Raw genomic sequence first — 23,889 nt, 5'->3', positions numbered from 1 at the left:
TATATAAACATTTAAAAAGTATACATGAAATATACATATTGCATACAAATATCTTTCAATATGGACAAAACTGCGAACATTTTCTCATAATGTAATTTACAAATTATCTGTGCTCTCAGCCTTATAGGAGTGGTTTCTGATTCCCATTTCCTCCCCTCCAAATAACTTCATGCTCCCCCTTTTTCTTTTCCACAAAAAGTAACCTAAAACAGCCAGGCCCAGTACAACCAGCATCGCCAAACCCACACCTATTCCCAAGTAAATATGTGACTTAGAGGAGTTGGAGGTATGGAGGACCCTGCAGGGACCTGGTGTACCTGTCTCCCATCCATCATCCTCCTCGTCTTCCACAGCATTTACAGGACTTTCCCCTGCACCATTGAATGCTACTACACACACTCTGTAAGATGTACCAGGCAGGAGATTCTCAATGGCATATAGTCGATATGTATTATTAAGGATGGGTCCGCTTTCTAGCTGACTATCAGTGGTTCCATACAGTACCCTATAACCCTGCACAGTGGACATAGGGGAGCACCAGCCAACACTGATCCCTTTCTCACCAGCATTGACTTCTGCTATGCGGGGAGAATCAGGTGGTATTGTAGGTCCATCCAACCCAGGACAAAGGCAATTTCCTCCCGCCTTCCTTTGTATTTCTTCACATTCAGGTTCCAAGTGTTTGCAGCGGTCATAGGAGCAGGGGATTAGAGGGGCAGGTGGTGGTTTGGTAGTAAACTTTTCATCAACATTGTCTTCATTATTCAAATCCCAATAATAATCATCCCATCTGTTGTCAGTGACATGTAAGACATGCTCTCTTGTGCTTTGGCGGTTGGCAGTGATCTCAGGGGTCGGAGAACTAGTAGACTGGTTGGTGGTCAAGGTGGAGGCAATTGTGGTGAGATTGACACTGTTGTTGCCCACAAAGGTTATGTTGGCTGTATCCAGTCCACTCTCACTGGGTGAAATTGAGTCACAAACTACCACTTGGATAAGTGGTATCAGCAACAACAGACCTGGAGCAAGGAGCGGCATCTAAAGAGAATAAGAAGTTTCCTTTTAAAAAGTGAAAGAGCAATAATGATTTGTATTAAACAACCCTATGGACCAAGAGCAACGATCCGCAGAATCGGAAGGCTGTGATTAATATTGAGATTATTAGAGGGTTTGTATCTTCATGCCTTATTCATGCCTGCCTGTATTCTCATCATGACTCTACAGCATCGGCCTGTTCATATTAGGAGCAAGTGGTTACTCAGACAATTGTCACTACACCGGCTTGTCTACTTTCCCATCCCCTGCCAGGATATATAGATCTGTCTAGATAATCTTTGCTACAACAGGCTTGGTAACTAAGAATCAATCCAGCAGCCTTCACAAGCAAGGTTACAAAGAGAAAAGTAATATTTACTTTTCTTTATATCAGTTTAAGATTTTTTATAGGACAGATCCTGTGCCGATTCACATTGCAATTCATTCCATAATATGATCATACATTTTTGAAAGGGTACCTAAAGCCCTATAGTAACAAATTCTTTAGAGATTAGGACACTGAGCCATAAAACTGCTGCAAGAGTGCGTCAATCCCATGATAGTGTTAAGATACACCCAATGAGTTAAGTAACCTCTTTCTGCTGGTTATATTATCAGGAATGCAGAGTGTGGTGATTGGCCAATGTTGCACAGGGGCACCATCACTAGGAGTCTGGAGAGGTGCCTACTAAAAGCCTGACCTGATAAAAAAAAGTCTGATAACTGCTATACAGGTATGCGTTATCTGGAAACCGTGTCTCCAGAAAACTCTAAATTACTGTAAGGGCATCTTCAATAGACTCCATTTTTTTAGAAAGTATTTCCTTTTTCTGTGTAATAATTAAACAGTTCCTTATACTTGAGCCATACTAAGATATGATGAATCCTTATTGAAGGCAAAACAAGCTATTGAGTTTATTTAATGTTTACATGATTTTCTAATAGACTTAAGGTATGAAGATCCAAGTTACAGAAAATATCCATTATTCAGAAAATCCCAGGTCCCAAACATTCTGGATAACAGGTATGGGACAACTGTATTCCTGGCGTTTAGGAAATTTAGCATATAATCCCCTGCATTCATTTTAAACATGCTGTGCAAACTCAGTTTTCAGAAGAGGGGTAATGTAAAAAAGACGCAGAGTTTCCACCTCTAATAACCCTTAGCATTTACTCAGGGTTAATGCTAGTGAAAGAAAACCTGATTTTTTTTTGGTCGAAATTTTTTTTTATTACGTTATCCCATAGACTAAGCTGTCATGGTAATTACTCATTCCGCAGGAAACAATTAAAGGACAAATTATTAAAGGACAAGAAGAGTGTAAAAGTATGGGGTGGTAGCATGTATTGTAGCTCACCCCCCACCCATGTGATTGTCCCTACAGTCTTCATGTTCCTTGAAAAATGCTTTTGACCTGCAGTGTTGTCTGTCCTGATCATGGCACTATGAGGGTAGGTCAGGAGCTTTAGGAACTGGATGTCCTAGGCCAGGGATGCCCAACCTTTTGAACCCATGAGCAACATTCAGAAGTAAAAGGAGTTGGGGTGCAACACTAGCATGAAAAATGTTCTTGGGGTGCCAAATAAGTGCTGTGATTGGACATTTGGTAGTCCCTATGTGGATTGTCAACCTACATTGAGTCTCTGTTTGGCAGTGCACCTGGTTTTTATACAACCAAAAAGCCTGGAATTCAAAAATAAGCACCTGCTTTGAGGCCACTGGGAGCAACATCCAAGGGGTTGGAGAGCAACATGTTGCTCACGAGCTACTGGTTGGGGATCACTGTCCTAGGCAATGTGCATGGACATATAAAGATTCTAAGAAGTACTGGCTGCTAAAGCCCAGCTGCTACCCCTTTAACACCTGTGATGGGCATGCATAACAGCCAGTTCTTACCAGCAGAGTGCCATGATCATAAAGGATAGAACCCTGTGGGTCGAAAGCATTTTTCAATTGACAGGAAAGTAAACTGTAGAAACAAACTTGGGGGTAAGTTACCACCCCAATACCATTTACACTTCCCTTGTTCATTATGATATTTTATTAGAAATATTATTTAATTTCCTGCGATGACTATTGAATAAAAAAGACCAGCAGCCAGAGGTACACAGAATTCTCGCTTTTTCCCTTTGTGTTCAGTGGAATGTTGGTCCCATAGAGTTTAGGAGAATTTAAATGCTGCTGCAATGTTTTATCCCCAGCTAATATGTTGGAATATTATGGAAGTTGCAGTCCAGCAACATTGAAGGTAATGCTTATGTCCTTTCTGTATAATTGCCATAACAGGTGGAAAACCTTGCAGAATTCCTGAATAGATTATATAAAGACTGATGCTCACCTTGAGTAAATTCCAGGTCTTGTGTCTTTTTTCAACAGCAGAACTTTTCTACCTCTATTTCTCCTGTAATGCTGCAGGTCCAGAACAGATGTTCTCCCGAGTAGCTGTTTGAGTTTCTGTGTTTTTATCCTGGGTCACTTGTGCCTTTATCTTTAACTTGCTGCTCAATCCAACTGTTTGTTTCTTTATCCAAGAACACTCTGTTTCTCTTCTCTGGGGCTCTGCTTTTATTTGCCAAAGCTGTGAGGCAACCCCTTGCTAGGACCCTGAATCACTGGCTAAGCATGTGGGAGTGGAGAGAGACAACAGAAACTGGGAAGGGGGGGGGAGGTCGATGTATGAAACATTTTGGGGAGGGTTAGAACAGGAAAAAAGCTTATGAAGCAGAGCACATTCAGATGTGAGTGATTATGGAAGCTCACAGCTGCACAAGCTCTCCAGATGTGTACTCACTATAGTGTAACTAGGTGCGATATCAGATTCCTCTCCTTATAAGGAGGCAAAAAAATCCGAATACAGTGCTGAGGTGTGTGTCTGGACACGTGAATTTTGTGCAGCTGAGAGCATTTCACCTGGGTATTTACTCAGAAGGGGGCTGCTGAATGGAAGACTTTAGTATTTACCAGGAACAGGGTACAAAGTACAGTTTTGCTTTACACAATACAGCAGTAGGGTTGGTCTGGCGGAACACTGGGGAAAAACTTGAGGGCACCACCTGTCCAAATCCGCTCCCAACAACCTGATGGGTTGCAGGCGACTGCCGAAGGGGGGCCACTGATTAGGCAGCCCAGAAGGTATAGAGGCCCCATAAGCCCCTCCTTCATATATATTTTAAATACATATTAGTAAAACAGGTCAGCCTTTAGACATTTTAGGGGCCTACGAAATAACTTGCTGTGGGACTCAGTAATATCTAGTTACACCACTGCTTGGACCCTCCCAGTCCAATACTTTACAGCCGTTTTCCCAGATTTCCTCAGACACAAGATGTGGTCAAAATGGAGTTGTAATTGAAGATTTATGGCAAGCACTTGGTGTACCACTCGGAGTGAATGATGAACTTTATTTCTAGCAGTTTAAAAACATCCATGTCCTGGCACGTTTCGTATTCAAGTAGTTAGTAGTCATAGGCACTGCCGAAATGGATACGAAACGTGTCAGGACATGGATGTTTTTAAACTGCTGAAATAAAGTTCATTGTTTTGTTTTACGAGTGGTGAATGGAGTGCCTGCCCTGATTCTTGCATTTCATCTTCAGCTGCGGGTTCGGGCCGATGCACCAGGACCACTCGTCATATTTGGTGAGTACATTCTCCTGTTAAAGATCCATGCTTGGTTTAAGTATGTGCAAACCCTCAAGTGTGGGACCTGGGATATTTAAATCCAGGTTGAAGTTTTGATTGAGTGAGTGGTTTAAATTATAAAGGAAATTCATCGCTACGCTAATAGCATGTTCATAATTCGTAGCCTTCATAAATAAAGTTTATTTTAGTTAGCGATCCCATTTTTTGAAGGTGCAATATGGACTGAGCTATAATTTTTGACTTAAAATGGAGTTTTGACTTTAGTCTGGTGCACCTATTAAGGCAACATGGAGTGGGAAGGAACCCTGGATCTACATTCAGGGTGGTGGCAGCTCTAGAGTTCTTCAGCATCAATAGGTGCAGCGTTTATCTGCACAGATTGAATAGATGCAATGGCACTTAGCACAACTATACAGACCTGCAAAGAGTATGTTTGACTGCAAAGTGTCTGGGTCCTACTGTGTTTCTGTGGAATGGGCAATAAGTTGGATATATATCATAAAGAGTCACTTTATCCATATTGCTTTTCTACTTGAAGGAAGCACAGTTACTTCTGACCTGGCATATTTCCAAGTTGCGTTCTACCCTATGATTCTCTGGATAGCATCAATGGTTACACACACACAAAAATAAAAAAATAAGGTACAGTCTAGTACCTATACCAATATTTCACTCTTTAGGGCAAGGGGTGTTAGACTTTTCAATTCAAGCTGCCGTTTGTGGACCAGCCTTTGGTCAAGGACCCCCTTAGGGCAAATATGTTTTAATCCCAGATCTCACCCTTATTGACCTTCAAGATTTTCCTTCAGTTATATCTAGGAGAGCTGGTCTTAACTGGTCCCCCATCATTGACCCAGGCCCTCCAGGATAGTCAGTCCCATATAATAGAAATAATTGCCTTAGGGCAATGGCACACAAGGTAATTCCAAGTGTTTTGCGGCATATGCCCCAAATCTTATTCTATTTGGTCCCCCATCATTGATCCAGGCCCTCCAAGGTAATCAGTCCCATATAATAGAAATCATTGCCTTAGGGCAGGGATCCCCAGCCTTTCGAACCTGTGAGCAACATTCAGAAGTAAAAGGAGTTGGGGGCCAACACTAGCATAAAAAATGTTCTTGGGGTTCCAAATAAGTGCTGTGATTGGCCATTTGGTAGCTCCTATGTGAATTGTCAACCTACATTGAGGCTCTGTTTGGCAGTTCACCTGGTTTTTACAACCAAAACTTTCCTCCAAGCCTGGAATTCAAAAATAAGCACCTGCTTTGAGGACAATGGGTGCAACATCCAAGGGGTTGGAGAGCAACATGTTGCTCACAAGCTACTGGTTGGGGATCACTGCCTTAGGGCAATGGCACGCAAGGTTATTCTAAGTGTTTTGCTGCCTATGCAATTTCCAGCTTGTTAAGTGAACAAAAACTGTTTGGAATACTGTATTGATTTGAATGATCATTGCTTAGACCTTGCCAGTGCACGCCTGAGTCAGGATATTATTGATCAGTAACGTGTGTACTGTATATCTATAAGTATGTAGCAAAAACCCTATTTGATACCTGAACAAACAAAATACAGTTATATCTGTTTATAGATGTTTACAGTGTAACTAAAGAATATACATGTATATTCTGGAACAAAGAATATGAATTAGTAATATGCTGTGTCTGGAAGCCTTGAATTTTGGAACAACCTGTACCCTTGGGGAGTTTTGCTTGGGTGTGGTTTTCAGGATTTGTATCCAAAGGCATTGATGGCAGCATGACAACTGGAAGATAACACTAGCGTTGCAAACATTAGAGAGCGAATGAGTGTAGCGGTGAGGTGAGGGAGAGTAGTTATTGGTGTTCTATGAGTGTACGTGTGTGTTTCACTTGTCTGGTAGGAAACGTGATCAACATTTCATAAAGCTGAATATTCCCAGTTATGAGGTGTGTAAGCTCAGGAAACGGAGGGCAGGAAAGACAACATGGGGAAAGTGAGAGAGAAATGGATCAACAACAGGGGTGTTCTCAGGAAATGAGAAGTATTATAGAGGAAATTGCTGGTGAGTAGAGAATGGCCGTAAATGATAAAGAGATAGACAGGAAGATAGAACAGAAGGCAGACAAACCAAAAAGGATGCTCTGACAGAAATAATCAACACCAGAGGTGGATAATATTAAAGTGTTCTACTTTTATACCAAATTCTTGACAGCATATTTACTTCAGGAGTTTATTCATCTCCATGATGATATCCTGACCAGTCTCATTGAATTGTCAATATGTATGGCTCATGGAACCACGAACCCCTGTGGCTTAAGACTTCTCCCTTCAACAGGAACATGACTCTTTTGGCTCCTTTTCCCTCTCTTCCACTTCCAGCCCCCTTGGCGTGGGCTTTCCAAAGGAATTAGTGCAACAATTTAATGTTACTTTCTCTTCAGTTGCTGCGGCTTTATGTGCTGCGATGGCGGAGCACTGAGAACTGAGAGCTGCTCTCCGTTTCCATATCAGCACTGATGTTTTGCACCACTTGTGTGTCTTCGTCTGTTTGCGGAGCTCCCTGAGAATCTGTAAGAAGAATCTATAGTTGTGATTAAACTGTCTCAGCACAATGTACTGTTATACTATGTTGTTATACACTGACCAGCACAATCCCAGTCCCAAGAATATTTGCTTTACTCTACAAGTGCAGCAAAGGCTCTCTCAGTGTCTGGAGTAACACAGACACACTTGAGAAAATATGGAACAAATGACGGCATTGTTTCTGGGCACAGCACATCTTTAGCAGGTGACCTGTGCAAATAATGTTCACATCCACAACCACAATATCCCTTTATTATGCTTCAAACAATGAGGTCTTGCAGTTGCTTCTGATGGTATTGCAGCACAATGGGCAGTCATGTGGAATTCCCTAATCTGAACAACCAGACATGGCACGTAAGAGGATTGAAAAGGTGCCCATAGGATAGGAATGTCCAACCTGCAGCCATCCATTTATTGATTTTCTACAGCTGAAACCCTAACAGTATCCCTATACAAGAACTGAACTCAGAAACATGTGACCCCAAAGGCTGCCTTACTACAATCACTGACTCACATTACAAATAAGATTACTTAAATAGTTTACCAATGTTGACTTGATTTGCTCTTTTTAAAGGCAATTTTATAGACAAGTTTTGTGGAAAAAGTAGAAGATCTGTACTTAGATTTCAATCTAAATGTTGTAGTTAAGTCATTTTCAGAAAATAGCACTAACATATTATTGGCAATGGAAATGATGCCTTATTTTGAAACGTGTTTAGATGTTTCCAAGAATTATATCAAAAAGAGAAATGTGGACGCAGGGAAATTAGATAAACGGCAGAGCAGAATTCTTACCAGTGTCATTTTGCCCAATAGTCTCTGTATCCGGTTGGTCTTTGTCATCTGCAGCAGAAAAGATTTTAGTTACTACTCGCTTCCCAATGCAATCCCCAAAGCCATTACCTGATACTCACTCACGTACTCAGCTTTAAGCCAATCGGCACGCATTTCAATTTTCTCTATACTCTGCTGCCATTGACCTCATGCCCACACTAGCATCCCACATGGAAATACACTTACCTTCCATTTTATATATCCTATATAAACTATATTCCTAATCTTCTAATAGCTGTCCTTATTTCTACCAACCTCCTTTATTCACTCTATAAGCCTTTCTTATTTCCTTCCTTCTACATATCTAATGAACCCCTTTTCCTTTCATAACCTACACACGGTCATGTCCACAAGTGCCCCTTCCACTGAATCCACTCAAACCCCTTCCAAAAAGGGGTTGTTCAACTTCAGAAAACTATTTTCAGTTCAATTGTTTTCAAATTAAAGACTTTTTTCAATTACTTTCCATTTTTAATTTTTTACGTTTAAGTTTAATGACCCTGTCTCTGGTGTTTGAGTCTGGCAGCTCAGTAATTCAGGTTCAGACCTAAACTGTTACAATTTTGCAACATTCAGTTGCTGCATTTGTCAGCAGCATCTCTGGAGTATAAGCAACTATTGTATCAATTCTAACAGCTGCCTTTAATGAGACTCGGATTCTGCTTTAGAAGGTGAATAACTTTACACTACTTCAATATTAGAAAAACAGTCACACAAAGTCCCACATAGTTGCCCCTCTTCTTCGGGCTACTAATCTCCTCGAACCGCCTCCCGCCGGCTAGAATCGGAATCTCAGATGGGATGGCACTCGAAACGCTTCATTTTCCGAAGTTGCCTGAAGTTTCATCGTGAGGCAACTTCGGGCGACCTCGTAAAACTAAGCGCACAATTGTCATCCTGCCGGCGTTTTACATTCTAACCGGCGGGAGGCAGTTCAGGGAGATTAGTCGCCCTGAAAGAGATGAGATTTGTCGCTGGGTGACTAATCTCCCCAAATCTGAGTGTGTGTGCCCTTAGTCCTCTGTCTTCTAATCTATCACCAACCTTTTCACTGTCTCTAAAGCTCACCATAGATGTTGAGATTTTTAAAAGATCCGATCGTCATCGCGAGACCACGATTATCTCGGAACGATGGTACGAATTGTCAATCAACTAAAAAGACCAATTTGACAGGAAAACAAAGGGGAGCTGCCTGCTTGGCCCTGCAAACATAGATAGATTGCACTGGGACCGACAAAGATTTTTTAACCTGGCTGATCAATTTCCTGACAGATGTCGGCCGAAAAATCGTAAAATGTTCGATCGTTCTAATCCCACTAACCGCACGATAATTTATCTTGGCCCTTATACGGATTCATCAGAGTGAATAACCTTCAACATGGAACAAGGTGAATAAGGGGATGAATAACACTACCAGCCTAAGGGGGAGCAGGGAAATTATAACTGTCAGAGACAGACTGATAATGTGTGTACAAAAAATAAATTATAATATTATATATATATATTTGGCAATTCAGATAGTGTTAACGCAATTTTTGTAAGTCCAAGTGAAAGAGCTCATGTAAAAAATAGGGGGATGTTCTCTTAACACGTAGTTCCTAACCTGTTTAACGATTTTTGAGTTGTTCATGTGTTTGACAGCTCTGATTTTTCATGATTTTATCCAGACCGTTATCTCCAAATACCTTTCCATAGAGAACCAATACTCTCAAAATATAATAATGGCTGCAATGCATTTCAACACACAAACTAGTTTTGGGCTTTTTATGACATTAGGTTTATTTGGCCCCTTTTAAGCTGGTATCTTCAAGAGAGTGGAAATATTCTGTACTCCATATCATAACCGGGGGGGGGGGACTTACTTTTTTTCTGTGATGATGCAGTTTTGCAAGTCTTTTCTTTGTATAAAGAGAAAACGTCAGATTTACCTGGTGCATGACATTCTTATGTTTCATAACTATGATTAATACCTGGCTTTAACATTTACCCACAACTGTTCCTTATTCTGAAACCAAGTGAACACTGAATTAAGCTCAGCAATTTCAATTCAAAACCAAGATTTTAAGTTTTCCTACCTAACGGTTTCTCTCTGTCAATGGCTTTGAAAGACAGAAAGTTAAATGCAGGACACATATTTTGTGCAAAAGTATATGAATACAATGATATCAGATGACAGAGAATCAGTCTGGTATATCACTGATGCACTTATAGATCTGTAGGAGTGGGGTGGCCTTATATCTAACCCAGTTTGTCACCTGGAGACATATCCAATAACTGAGCTTACACTCCACAAAAGCACCTGCAAACCGGTACTGTACAGAAGAGAAAGTTTATGCAGTCGTTCTTTGCAAAGGCTGAATTTCAGAACTGTCATTTATTGGGCAATGGCCAATAGGAAACGTGATGAGAAGTTTTGGAAAAAAGATTTCACAAAACATCTTATGAAAGATCCTGTACTACACAAAGCCTGAGTAACTGTCCAAAGCACCTGTCAAATCTGGAAGCTGCTAGAAAAGTTTATTAATGCAATTATCAAAATCAACATAATCAGACCAGGCAGCGCTAGGCCATATGAGTAATAACGGGCCAGTATTCTACAGTACATTTGAAATCTGGGACATCTGTTAGCCCCCTAGTGTTTGTTCTTTGTTTGAATAAGCTGCATTGTAGACACCACCCTGAGTTTCTCAGACTTTGTTAGGATTACTAGATAAATAAGAGTCACGCTGTGGGGCTTTGGTCTAGTATCATGAATATATGCATCAGTCCCTTGAAAAACAGCTAGACCAAGGGTCAACCAGGGAAATATTTAACAGGGGGGGGGGGTTATAACAATTATAGCCAAGAAAAGTAGCCTGAAGTAATGGTATAATACAACAAAGACAAAGTCTTTTTCACAAACCTTCAATATGCAGCACAGTTCAAAAAACAGCCTATTCAAGTACAGGTATTGGATCCGTTATCCGAAAACCCGTTATCCAGAAAGCTCCGAATTATGGAAAGGCCTCCCATAAGACTTAATTTTATTTAAATAATTTATGTTTTAAAAAATGATTTCTTTTTTCTCTGTAATTACCTTGTACTTGATCCAAACGAAGATATAATAAATGCTTATTGGGAGCAGAACCAGCCTTTTGGGTTTATTTAATGTATACCTAATTTTCCAGTAGACTTAAGGTATGAAGATGCAAATTACAGAGAGATCTGGAAACTCCAGTTCCCATGCATTCTGGATAACAGATACAATACCTGTACTACTCTATGCTTTTTGCACTGGGTCATACCAGCTTTCATGCCTTGAGTAATGCTCCATAGTCACTTATTACTTTCTGAAGTGTCTGTGGCACGAGCCGTGGAAGTTTAATGGCTAAAATGTATATAGAGGCAGGCACAGTTTTCTGTTTGCAATGGTGTGGGTTATAAGCAGTGGCCTCTATCTGGATTTTATCCAATTTCAATTCAAAATATAAAGTATAAACCTGGCATCTACGGTGTATTCACAGGCATACACAGAACTGTCAACTCTCTTACATTTTTTTGAGAGTGACCTGTATTTATACCCCCCCAGATGGGGAAGGGCATAGGGTGTGACATGGGTGTAACAAGTGTGACATGTACATGAACAAAATTCAGCTGGATTTCTATCCAGTGAGGTTGATGTCTCTGGAATACAATTCATATGTCAAAGCGGAAGGGCATAGGGTGTGACATGGGTGTAATAAGTGTGACATGTACATGAACAAAATTCAGCTGGATTTCTATCCAGTGATGTTGATGTATCTGGAATACAATTCATATGTCAAAGTCATAGGAGACACATGTAATATCCTAGTGTTTCAATTGAACATCTGTTGTATGCTAGGTGGTATTCTGTCTAAAAAAAATTTTAACGTGAGTGAACAGCGCTGTTACATAAACACAAATGCATTTGACAAAATTATGAAAAACATGCATTCACATATTTTCTCACCTGTCTGAGAAACACTTTCTGGACGAGTATCTGCTCTTCTAACATCTCTTGTCCATTCTTGCACATCCTGTAAAAAATAAAAGTACATAAAAGTAAATGTTCCTCCACTCTGTGAGATCAAAGCACATTCTTACTCGTGCTTTCTTAATCATTATGGTAAAAATACAGTTTTGTTGCACATCAACAACTGGAGGGCTGCAAGATCGTCCTAAGGACAAGTCTCTGTCAGACTGGGAGCCACTCATCTTTAATTCCAGCCCTGACAATAAATTATATTTATTGAACTCACTGTGCCTTTGGACCAAATTCCATCAAAATGCTTCTAATGTAATATATCTGATCTGATATATTAATAAATCCCTATTCAGCTGTCAGACTTACCTGGAGACGGGTTCTTCCAAATCCCCATTGCAGGTAACTGAGCAGAACCAGGACACTTAAGAAGATAAAATTGCTGGATATTCCAATCACAGCTGACGTTATGGGGAAATTATATAGGAGGTACCTGCAAAAAGAACCATGAAAACTTGAATTAAAGGGATCATAAAATACATATTTCCTCCCCGATGGATATGTTGAATAGTCCCAGCCTGATATTTTTGGGAAGATTAATTTAAATGTACTTCAATTAAAGCAACAAGGCTGCAGTAGAACATCACCAGAATATATTATGCATATAAGAGAGGATGGAGGAATAGAGGCTGCCTGTCATTTTCTGAAACTTCACAAAGCCCCTTTGTTTTTTGATGCACATGTGAAATGATGTGGCTGAATGATATACTAGAAGCCTAATCAGGAACTTAACGCAAGTGTCATCTATACTCCAGAAGGACTAAAATATCATTGGGTCATACATTTCACAAGAATGGAATGAGCAGCACAGATAATCTAATATTGGATGCCTATTTTTATCATTTGTAGTTAAAGTTCTTTTTACACTTATACAGATGGAACCACAATGAATGGTAAATCTAAAACTCACAACCACACCTTACCCTGTCACTGACTCTGTAAAATGAACAAATATATTTATTTTAGGGCACCAGTAGAGGTGAAGCAGATCTTGTGTATGTTAATATACTGGACATATAGCAACCTTCTGTAAAACCGCACACATTTATACATGATGATTAAACCAGGTTATCTAAAATATCTATAAAAAGCTATAATGCACGTGATGTGGTTACGAAAACGTATTTGGGTGATGAGCCGCTGGTCACATGAGAATCCTGCATCAATAGCCACTCACTATAACAAGGATTTAGCGAGACCCCAGCTTGCGTTGTACTACAAACAATTCGTTTGTTTACAATTCTCAAAAAAAAGCAGTGTTGAAAGATTCTTTCTGGGAAATGTTGCAATGGAGTTTAAGACCCCACCCCGCACTCTGACAAATGCATAGTGACTGCTGTACAATTGCTTTGCCCCATTTACTTTGTCTGTGGATCTGCTGATTGGATTGATTGTTGCCAACTCATTACAGCAATGTGCAATCATGTGGAAGGAGTGTTACCATCTCACTGACCAATTTCCTCAAACGACAGGCCTAACAATGTAGATCTCTATATAGAGCAAGCCTGCACGACGTAGCCTTTAGAGGGGAAAAACTAAATTCACATGACACAGTTAAAGAAGGGGATAAAGTAGAGACAGAAAACAATGGAGTGCCATATGTACTTGGTATATCTAGGGGCACAGAAAGGCCATATAATCTCAGATGTAACTAGCGAACAATCTAATGCTTCATTTCATTTAACTTCTCTTACAAAGTCTGTAAATATAAAGGCATATAAAGCCTATTAAGAGCACTAAATATTCTATCTGCCTCTATCAAAGCAGAGTGTAATTAAAGGGCTTCTGTCATGATTTTTATGGTGTCGTTTTTATTTCTAAATTACACTGTTTACACTGCAAATAATTCAGTACACTGCAGTAATTCAGAGCTTTCTGGATATTGGATCCCATACTTGTATAGTTAAATGTCTGACTTCATTATACTGTGCATATGCTGATCCTGATTTATCACAAGAAACCCCAGGAAGACTGATCAATGGCAGCATAGCGCTTAAATATAATGTACACTTGATTAATTTTCCAGCAGGAGTACTGGTCTGGGGTCCAATGTTAGCAGGGAGGATCACAGAATTAAACCTGCTTTAAATTTAATATCAAATGAGTAGCAATATCAAAGAAGGTAGGAATGTGTTTGAACATTCTTCTTAGACATCTGCTGTACTTTTAAGATATCTGCAGACACTCTATACACACACTCAGCTGAACTGGGCATACATGGCTGTGAATGTACATATTGTAAAGCAATGCTTTTTTTCTCATAGGACAACGTCCATGCCAATATCACATGCCATTATGCCAACATTAGACTGTGTACTGAAATACACCACAGTATTTGGTACGTGTTAGTACTATGGCTCCTCCTGTAGTTTCTTAGCAGGACTAAAAATCTGTTCTTTAGAGTAGGGCAGAGGCAATTGCTCCATTAGAACCGTTACCCACGGGAGTAAAGATCAGAGTGGGGTAGAGGTCAGTTGGCTGTTATGCAAGTGGATAACACATGAGAAAGCATGGGGAGCATTGTGCTGCAAATACAGTAAAATTAGCCACAAGAACACAAAATATCCTGATTATAAGGTTCATCTTATGTAGAATTTGACAATACTAATAAGGTACAGTAAAAATTCAGATGCTAAAACAAATGATCTCAAAGGTCTTTTACAGATCTGCTTCACTTCCTGTGGCTTAGAAAGAAACGAGCAGATTATAAATAATTGATGAGCAGTTCTGGGACAGCGCTTGCCATGCATAATGTTCAAAAGCACTTAAGGTCAATAACAATTTTATGCAGCATGTATAAAGGGTTGGGTTAACCATAGCATTATATTTTAGTATGGAATACACAGACATTTTAAAGGGCTAGTAAAGTCAAATTCACTTGGAGGGTGCCAATGTTAGGCAACACCCCCCATTGAATTCAATTTTCAGACATTACTGTGCATATGCAAGCCTTAAGCTGGCCATACATGGGCCCAACGATCGGATCATAACAATAAGAATACTGGAGGTCGGATCAAGGGCCACATCAATGAACAAATGCAGTCCTCGATCCAACAGGATTTTTAAACCCACCCGATCGACATCTGGCCAACTCTCAGCCAGATATTGATCAGAGAAGCCCGTCGGAAGGCCCCATACACTGCCGAATTAATCTGTCGGGAGCTTTAGTCTGTGCAAGGGATACCTGGGAAATGTAAGAAGAACCTTTGCTAAAAGGAGCAGATACCAGGGGAGAAAACTGACTGATTGCGTTCAATGGGGTGTGCCTAATATATTGCCACCCCTTTGGCTTTCCTTGTACTTTTAGGCAAAGAAATTATGTTTTTCCTCCAGATTTTAAAATAATACTGTATATGGTTGCTGGACACACTGGTCATAGTAACCAAACATATTTTAAATTTCACATTGGAGAATAAATAGGAGAGAGTCCAAATAGAATGATATGCAAGAAAACAAAAACAGCCCTGGTGTGCTATGTGATAGGTAATTTAGTATTTAAGCTCCTCTATTGCAGGAGTAATTTGAATGATTAAAGGGCACCTATCATGGAACTGTTTTCTCCTCACCAGAGGTGTGGGGTACTAGAGCCAGCACTTTGGATAGGCTAAACAATGTTATTTTTGCAAGAAAATGCCCCTTGAATACACTATGCTGCCTGCACTGGGAATAAGCTTCCAGTTTGGGCACCATGTTGGAGTGATGATGAAGGGTGGTTGTGTCCCCCCCCCCCGAAACATTGAATGTTTGGTGGCTAAATAAAAGGGGATACTCCCCCCCCTGCATTAATCAGAGTGTGTGGCTCCGTTTTCTATACGCACCATGTTGGAGAACACATATGGGCAAAGAAGAAAATCAAGGGGGGGGGTTATTTACTACAACTCATATTTATCTCATATTTTTATTAAACCAAGTTCAACCAAACTCCCATCCACAATTTTATCTTAATTTATCAATAAAAAAAAGTTGAATCAGGGAAAAAACTTCTAAAATCAAGTGAAAACCCGAATCATACAAATTTTTCGGATTTGATGCCCAAAACACTCTTTTTTTTTTTTTTTTTTTTTTGGGTTGTTACCCAAAAACCCCTGAATTTTACAGATTATTGCAGATAAACTCAGCGCAGATCATGATATCTTTAAATTGTAAAAGGGACATCTCCCATTTAATTAAACATGACATTGACAGGTTTGAGATGGTGGATTTTAGGAATTGGACTTTTTGCAGCTTCTGGATATAATAAATCTCGAAAAAGTCAATTTTTTTTCTCAAAAAAATCAAAAAATTTTGCCCCAAAAACCGAGAAAAAAATCGAGTTATTAAATAACACCCTTAGAGTTCAGAAGCTCTAATACAATATGCGTAAAGAAGTCCTTGTAGCAGAGAAGGCAGCCTTGTAGGGTCCTGACAGATTGTAGAGCCTACTCTGCATAGCAGATAAGCTATACAGTGCTAAGCAGTGGTTAAATATATTTTATGACTCTTTATACATTCTTTCCTTTACAAAAGTGCGGTCTGTTTTCCTCACTGCTGTGGGCCAATTATCTTATATAAAACATGTTTGTGGGCCAAGTATATATACAAATGATATGTTAAAGAAAGCATTTATCTTGCCAATGGCTAGGCTAAGATCATAAACATATATTCAAGAGTAACATCCAGGACCCAGGCATCCAGCTAGATCACTCATTAAAAAAATATGTATTGTGACAAAGAAACGGACAAAGAAATAAGATTGATATTCACAGATATATGTCTCACCGTAATCCTGTAAAGTAGGCATGCACTCTGAGCTCAGCCGAGTATATCTGTATCCTGACACTCTGTATCTGTATCACTGCACCCACAGTGGGGACATACTGGGAAAAACAGAGACGACTTTAGAAGTTGTTAAGACTGGGCCAAAGCAGGGTGAGTGGTTAAAGTGATGGAAATGAGAAAAAGCACGGAACTACGATATAGCAAGACAGGACCTTCATCAGGGGGGAACTCCAGTCAGTGTCCCCATGGCACCAGGGCCAACAGATCTGTGTGTAGTTTAGTGTGAACATGCGTGTATGAAATGTATTTTTCACTGGGGCCCCTATTCAACTTGTTTGCATGGCCTACCAGCCAGGGGGCCTAGCTCCCACCCCCTGGGGGTGGCCATGTTAATATCGTAATCATGAGCTTCATGATTACCAATGTTCTCCATGTGATGAGAGGGCAATGTGATCAAGCAGAGAAAAAGCGTGACCAAATAGGAATCAGGTAATGCCTAAATATAAGGAGTAAGACTTACCGAATCCTCACGGTACTCAGAATATAGCTCCACCTCCAGAATTTGCTTTTGGTCAGAAAGGCCCAATAGCAGCAATGGGGAGGAGGCCATGGTCTCCATTGTGCGCAGAAGTGGTGACTTGTAATGAAGCATGGCCTACACAAGTAAAGATACCGTCAGAGGCAGATACAAACAAGAAAAAATGTTTGAAGGTATACTGTCATGGCAACACACCAGTTAATAGTACTGCTCCAGCAGACTTCAGCACTGAAATCCATTTTTCAAAGAGCAAACAGATATTTTGAAATTGAATTTTGAAATCTGTCAAGGGGTTGTCAGTTTCCTAGGTGCCCTCAGTCATGTGACCTGTGCTCTGATAAACTTCAGTCACTCTTTACTGCTGCGCTGCAAGTTGGAGTGCTGTCATCCCCCTTTCATACCCCCCAGCAGCAAAACAACGGGAAGGTAACCAGATAACAACTCCCTGACACAATATAACAGCTCCCTGGTACATAGAAGAATATCACTCATTGGTAACTTCAACTCCTTCAGTAACATAGAAGAAACTATAGCCTGCCTGAAAGCAGTTCCATTATCAAGTGCTGGCTCTTTCTGAAAGCACATGTTCAGGCAAAATGACCTAAGATGGCTGCCTACATACCATTATTAAAACTAAAAAAATACACTTGTTGGTTCAGAAATAAAATGTTATATGGTAGAGTGAATTATTTGCTGTGTAAACAGTGTAATTTAGAAATAAAAACCACACCATAAAAATAACTGTACATTGCCATTCCTTAAAGTGGACCTGTCACCCAGACACAAAAATCTGTATAATAAAAGTCCTTTTCAAATTAAACATGAAATCCAATTTCTATTTTTTATTTAAGCATTCATAGCTGTTGTAAGCTCATTTAAATATCTCAGCTGTCAATCAAATATTGTCTGCCCCTCCTCTATGCCCGTGGCATAGAGGCGGGGCAGACAATTACTTTCACTTTCAATTCAGCACTTCTTAGATGTCACTTTTCCCCACACATTCCCCCCACTTCTCTTTACCATATAATTGTGTAGCCAGGGCATGGGGATGGACATCGGGTCCCCCATTCTTGTGCTATAAAAAAATTCTGAGATGATACAAGGCTCGTCTTAATAACAGTGTCCACAAAATGGCTGCTGCCTGCTTGCTATAATTTTGAAATCCCAGACTGAAGGAAACAAGATTCAAATAATTTATATAGTGTAATTAAAGTTCATTTTCCATGACTAATCTGATAAAATAGGATTTTGAATAATTTTTTTTGGTGACGGGTCCCCTTTAAAAACGCTTTCATTTTTTTGTCGTTACTGTTCCTTACTGTAGTATCAATTTACACGCCAAACACATCATATGACTAAAGTGTTAAGTGGTTGCCAAACTTCATGTCCTTTTGTAACTGCAATGGGCTGACCCGGGGGTTAGAAACAGAATAGAAGCAAGAAATATGTCACATCTATATATTTTCTATACATGTTATTGGTTTAGTATTGTAGCCAGTTCAATTTTGCTGAATGAGTTTGTACAGGTATGGGACCTGCTATCCAGAATGCTCGGGACCAGGGGTTTTCGGGATAAGGGGTCTTTCTGTAATTTGGATCTCTATAACTTATGTCTACTAAAAAATCATTTATATATCAATTAAACCTAAAAGGATTGTTTTGCCTCCATCAAGGATGCATTATATTTTAGCTGGGATCAAGTACAAGCTACTGTTTTATTATTACAGAGAAAAGGGAAATCATTTTTAAAAATTCTGAGTATTTTGGTAAAATGGAGTCTATGGGAGATGGCCTTTCCGTAATTCAGAGCTTTCTGGATAACGGGTTTTCGGATAACGGATCCCATACCTGTACAATTAAGGGAGTAATGTAATAACAGGTAGAATATTGGCTCCCAGTCTAGAAAACAACAGAAATCAATCAGATTTTGCTTGGTTAATGCTACCTGTTATTTGGTTGCTATGTAAGCAGATTGAATGTGCACCTTATATTGCATTACCCTGTTTTAAGTGCACTAGTCAAAGAAGTAATAGTAACTTACTGATCGAGCAGTGTAAGAGATCTGCCTTCCACCCCGTGTATAACATGACATAGTCACCATGAACATCCCCAAGTCTTGATTTACTATAGATTCTGGCAACTGGAGCTCCAGTGATATACGGTAAGGCTGCCCATGCATAAGCACCTGAAAAATGAATAGAGGAATCATATTGAACTGTAGAAGCCAAGTAACTGTGACTGGAACCAACCTGGAATAATACCGCACTAGTATTGCATGTTTATAGATAGTTGGATGGAAAGAACTGAGCCTACAAAGAGCAAATACATAAAAGCAGGCAGTTCTCACCCGATCCCGATTATTTCTCAGTAGGGACACATTGGCCATGGGGAATGAACAGAGGATCCCAGGTGGGGGTTCACAGGTGGAGCTGTATAAAGAGAAGGGAAAGTTTGGCACACACAAACTTGGAGTTAGACTCTACTTCAGTTGCACTGCACCAGTATAAACTCACCTGTATTGATAGTGAACAGGGCTGGAGTACTTTACGGTGGGCATGTAGGAGTAGTAGAAGCTTCCGTACAAGAAGACAGAGACCCAGAGTAGCAGGAGAAGGACACAGAGCAGAATTGCAGCTTGCAGGAATATACGTCGTGCCCTCAAGAACATCAGAAGGCCCATCTCCTCCAGCCATAGGAAGAGAGGTGGCGACACCGTGGGGGACATTTTGAAGGATAGAGGAGGCAAATGGAATGGCACCAAAAAATGGAGAATGATTTGGCACTGCGAGATGGCTACAGGACTACAAGTAGACTCAGGATTGTACTGACAGGAAGAGGTCTGCAGAGTACATTCTGCTGTGGAGTTCTATCATAGTGTGTATCCAGCATATATTATATATGTTATTACTGTTTATGCATGGAAGTCATGTGGTACATCACATGCTATAAGTGCATGTGGAATAACAGAACATGTATTGCTATCAGATTTTGTGTGTGTGTGTGCTAATCCATGGATTATAGGAAGGTAAAAAAATCAGTTCAATATAAGACAGTGGAAGAGAAACCGATTAGCTTGTGTGTATCCATGAGCAGAGAGAGAGAGAGAGAGAAAGAGTTGGTTCCAAATGTGCACAGAGAGAAAGAGGTCCCACCCTCACTACTGGGGGAAAAAGCACAGGGAGCTAGCGGGATTGGTCAGGGGTCCCACGGGACAGCAAATAGGAGACAATGAAGCCAAGGGTTGCCTGCGAGGGAAAGAGACAAGACATTAATATAATAAGCAAAGAATATTACCACCAACTAACTCCTACACACTATTTGCTAATAAAGCTCAAGCAGGCACAATGAGATCCATTAACCCCAATTGCATTACTAATTCATGTTAGCAAGTGGCAGAATGCAAGTGCCACCTCTCTCCTGTTAACCCAAAAACATGTACATTCATATTCTACTCAGACACTTAGCAGTCTACTTTGAATTAACTTTAAGTATGATGCAGACAGCAATACTCAGACAAACTGCAATTAGTTTTCAAGTTTTATTTTTTTTTAATGATTTGGCTTTTTGTTAGTAGCATTCCAGTTTGCAATTTCAGTAGCTACCTGGTTGCTAGGGACCAATTGCTGGCAATGGTTTGAATGCAAGACCAGAAGAATAGAGGGTCTGAACAGAAAGAAGAGTAACAATAACAATTGTACTCTCACCGAGGAAGGAAATAATCCAAAAACTGTAAAAAAAAAAAAAAAAAAAAAAAAACAGATTAAAAGTTGCTATGAATAGGGCATTCTTTGCTAAGATCGCCTACCCTATAAATACCTATGGTCAGTATGCTCTGGGCTGCTACTGATAAGCTGAGTTTAGGGGTCAATGGAAATCATCTTAACATCAGCAGAAAATTACATCTGTAATAAAGCTGATTCTACAGGCCTGATCATTAAATCAAATTTGATGCGCAATGCACTGGTTTGTGTGCTGCTAGATAATGTGAATCTGAATTTATTAAAATATTATATTATAAATATACAGTAAGTTGTAGGTTGGTCCCTAAACTCAGGTAACGGTCAGACATACGGCGCATGTGCTGTTAATCAGTAGAGGATGAGTTACTGGGGGCTTTCTAGCTGCTAAAGGGAAACCCTAAGAACACAATTGCTACCTGTATTACACACTATTCCTGTGTAATAAGTAGTATGCGATCAGACAAAGGTAGCTTTTAGTATGATGTAGAGAGTAATATTCTGAGACAATTTGCAATTGGTTAATATGTCTTATTATTTGAGCTGTTCGAGTTATTTAGCTTTTTGTTCAGCAGCTCTCTAGTTTGCAATTTCAGCAATCTGGTTGCTGGGGTCCAAATTACCCTAGCAACCATGTATTGATTTGAATAAGAGACTGGGATATGGATAGGAGAGGCCTGAATAGAAAGATGAGTAATAAAATGTAGCAAAAACTATAAATGTGCAGCCTTACAGAGCATTTATTTATAGTTGGGGTCAGTGAACCCCTTTTCAAAACTAAAAAGAGTATTTTTGCCTAGTGGAAGAAAATTTCATATTTTGCATACATATTCATCATTTGAATAAATTTAACATTAGTAAATAAATGTAAATGTCATTGCAACTGGAAGCAGTGTCTGTGTCTCTGTGTCAAAGGGTAGGTCTACATGGACGATTTCCACGCGATCCGACGAGCTGCGCAAAAACACAGGCGTCATGTTGGATGCAACAGAAATAAGGTAAGTAATGGAAATGACGGATGAAGTTGCAGCGTTGATCCGACGCGACACGACTGTCGGATGCAGACGCAGTGTGCAACGTCTGCATCCAACAGTCATGTCGGATCAATGCAGCGACACCATCCGACAATACTATTACTTACCGTCTTTCTGTCGCATCCGACATGACACCTGCACTTTTGCGCAGCACGTTGGATTGCACGTAAATTTTCCATGTAGTCCTACCCTAAAGGTGCCCATACACGCTATATTTATCGTACGTGTCATCTTCCAGTGCATGTGTAGTGGGAGACAAGGCGACCAATATCGATAAAAAGCCTTGGAAATCTCGTTGATCGCGCAGGACTGAAACATTTTGTGCCCGAACATCATAATGTTAATGCTGAATCGTCAGAGAGAACTGAAGAATTCTTTTTGTTTTTGCCTGCATATCTGACAATTCAACTCTTAACCTTAGCAGAGTGGACAAAAGATCTTTCACACATAATTGTAGAATGTATGGCCACCTTAAATCTTGAAACAATACAACTGTCAGTTCTCCTCCAGGTTTCTCTTCCTGCTACATTAGTTCAGGAGTCAGAACCCCAGGGTGAAGAAAAAATAGAAAGGGAAAGATGGCTACTGTTTTCAATAGTCATTACATTTGCAAATAACTTGAACCCCATTTAATATGTTCAATCTGTCTTAGAAAGCTGCTTACAATTAACATTGATTTTTTTTGAGTAGACGTCCGGTTTATAGCACTGGAGGCCTGAAAGTGCCAAATTTCAGTAAGAGCAAATGCAGTTCAGTGTATCCCTAATAAACAGCATTTTCCACAATAATTGAAATGACATGGGTGCAGCCCTCCAGATGATGCAGAACTAGATCTCCCTATAATATCTGCCCAGAGTGACAGAACAACTCCCTGGAGAGCCCTAAGGCAGACATGTAGTACAGCTGCACTGCAGAATCTGCTGAGACACACACAGACCAGTACTGCCCAGGGATATCATGGCAATAGTGTGTCTATTGTATGTTCTGTGCTGTACAGACCTGTTTCTCGCTTGCTGCTGGTGGTATTATGTATATATAATATACATAGATTATATAACACAAGGGAAGAGCTCTGAAGGCTGAAAGTGCTGTACAAATAAAGGGCTACCTACTGTGCATACGGCTGAACAGTTTTGTAGCTTCCGGGTTTCGCCCCTCTCTCCGCCTCCTTCACGATTTCCCTCCCGGCGGCATCAGCAGTGACTCGCCCAAGTTAGATTCCCCCCCCAGCAGTACAAGTATCCCTCCCAGCACAATAAATTAACAACAGCCCCTGCTGGACTCCCCTCCCAGTCCAATGAGCTGCTCCAGTGTGTTTATATCCTGATTTTTCTCTCATCCCCAGCATGATTCCCCCCTCCCAGCATAATTAGACTTTCCCTTAGTAGCAGCGTTATGTTATGCAGTAATGGCTGCCATTTGCTATTTGGTGGCTGTCTTGCAACTCTCACCAAATACTAATGGTGGTATTAAGAATGATTTTTCTCTGCTGCCTTTTACCCTGTGTTGCAGCAGAACTCTCAGTCAGTCTGTTAGTGCTGCTGAAACAATGGCAACTGACTCCATGTAGGTTTATTTGTTTCTCTTAATGCATACATATTTTTCAGATTCTTTTAAAGTCTGGAGAAAAAAACTTTACTACAAACCAAAAAATAAAAATATTTTTTGTGCGACCAAAGTTTCTGAAATATCCCCTTATTTTCCGA

At 40.1% G+C, this 23,889-nt stretch overlaps 2 protein-coding genes across 5 annotated transcripts; both read right to left on the bottom strand.

Annotated features, from left to right (window-relative positions):
- Nucleotides 1-3,839, bottom strand: lrrn4cl.L (LRRN4 C-terminal like L homeolog). The gene is made up of 2 exons (XM_018257610.2): nt 3,375-3,839; nt 1-1,038 (listed from the first exon to the last, which is right to left on the bottom strand). The coding sequence occupies exon 2, from the start codon at nt 1,036-1,038 to the stop codon at nt 97-99; it is 942 nt and encodes a 313-aa protein (XP_018113099.1). The 5' UTR covers nt 3,375-3,839; the 3' UTR covers nt 1-96.
- Nucleotides 3,840-6,828: 2,989 nt separating this feature from the next.
- Nucleotides 6,829-23,479, bottom strand: bscl2.L (Berardinelli-Seip congenital lipodystrophy 2 (seipin) L homeolog). Of its 4 annotated transcripts, none has more exons than XM_041589372.1 (11): nt 23,296-23,479; nt 21,015-21,139; nt 19,926-20,657; nt 19,760-19,841; nt 19,454-19,597; nt 17,395-17,529; nt 16,875-16,972; nt 12,426-12,549; nt 12,045-12,111; nt 8,036-8,083; nt 6,829-7,225 (listed from the first exon to the last, which is right to left on the bottom strand). In XM_041589372.1, the coding sequence occupies exons 3-11, from the start codon at nt 20,135-20,137 to the stop codon at nt 7,110-7,112; spliced, it is 1,026 nt and encodes a 341-aa protein (XP_041445306.1). In that variant the 5' UTR covers nt 20,138-20,657; nt 21,015-21,139; nt 23,296-23,479; the 3' UTR covers nt 6,829-7,109.
- Between the last annotated feature and the right edge of the window lie 410 nt (nt 23,480-23,889).

The sequence above is a fragment of the Xenopus laevis genome, chromosome 4L (assembly GCF_017654675.1).
Source record: "Xenopus laevis strain J_2021 chromosome 4L, Xenopus_laevis_v10.1, whole genome shotgun sequence".
Taxonomy (NCBI): Eukaryota; Metazoa; Chordata; class Amphibia; order Anura; family Pipidae; genus Xenopus; species Xenopus laevis.
This window is presented reverse-complemented; position numbering and strand designations above follow the sequence as displayed.

Coding starts and splice junctions, on each gene's coding strand:
- lrrn4cl.L (XM_018257610.2), bottom strand. CDS start 1,038: ATGCCGCTCCTTGCTCCAGGTCTGTTGTTGCTGATACCACTTATCCAA.
- bscl2.L (XM_041589372.1), bottom strand. CDS start 20,137: ATGTCCCCCACGGTGTCGCCACCTCTCTTCCTATGGCTGGAGGAGATG. Junction 17,530..19,453: donor TCTCTTACACTGCTCGATCA/GTAAGTTACTAT, acceptor TTACTTGTGTAG/GCCATGCTTCATTACAAGTC. Junction 7,226..8,035: donor TATTGGGCAAAATGACACTG/GTAAGAATTCTG, acceptor TTCTTCTTACAG/ATTCTCAGGGAGCTCCGCAA.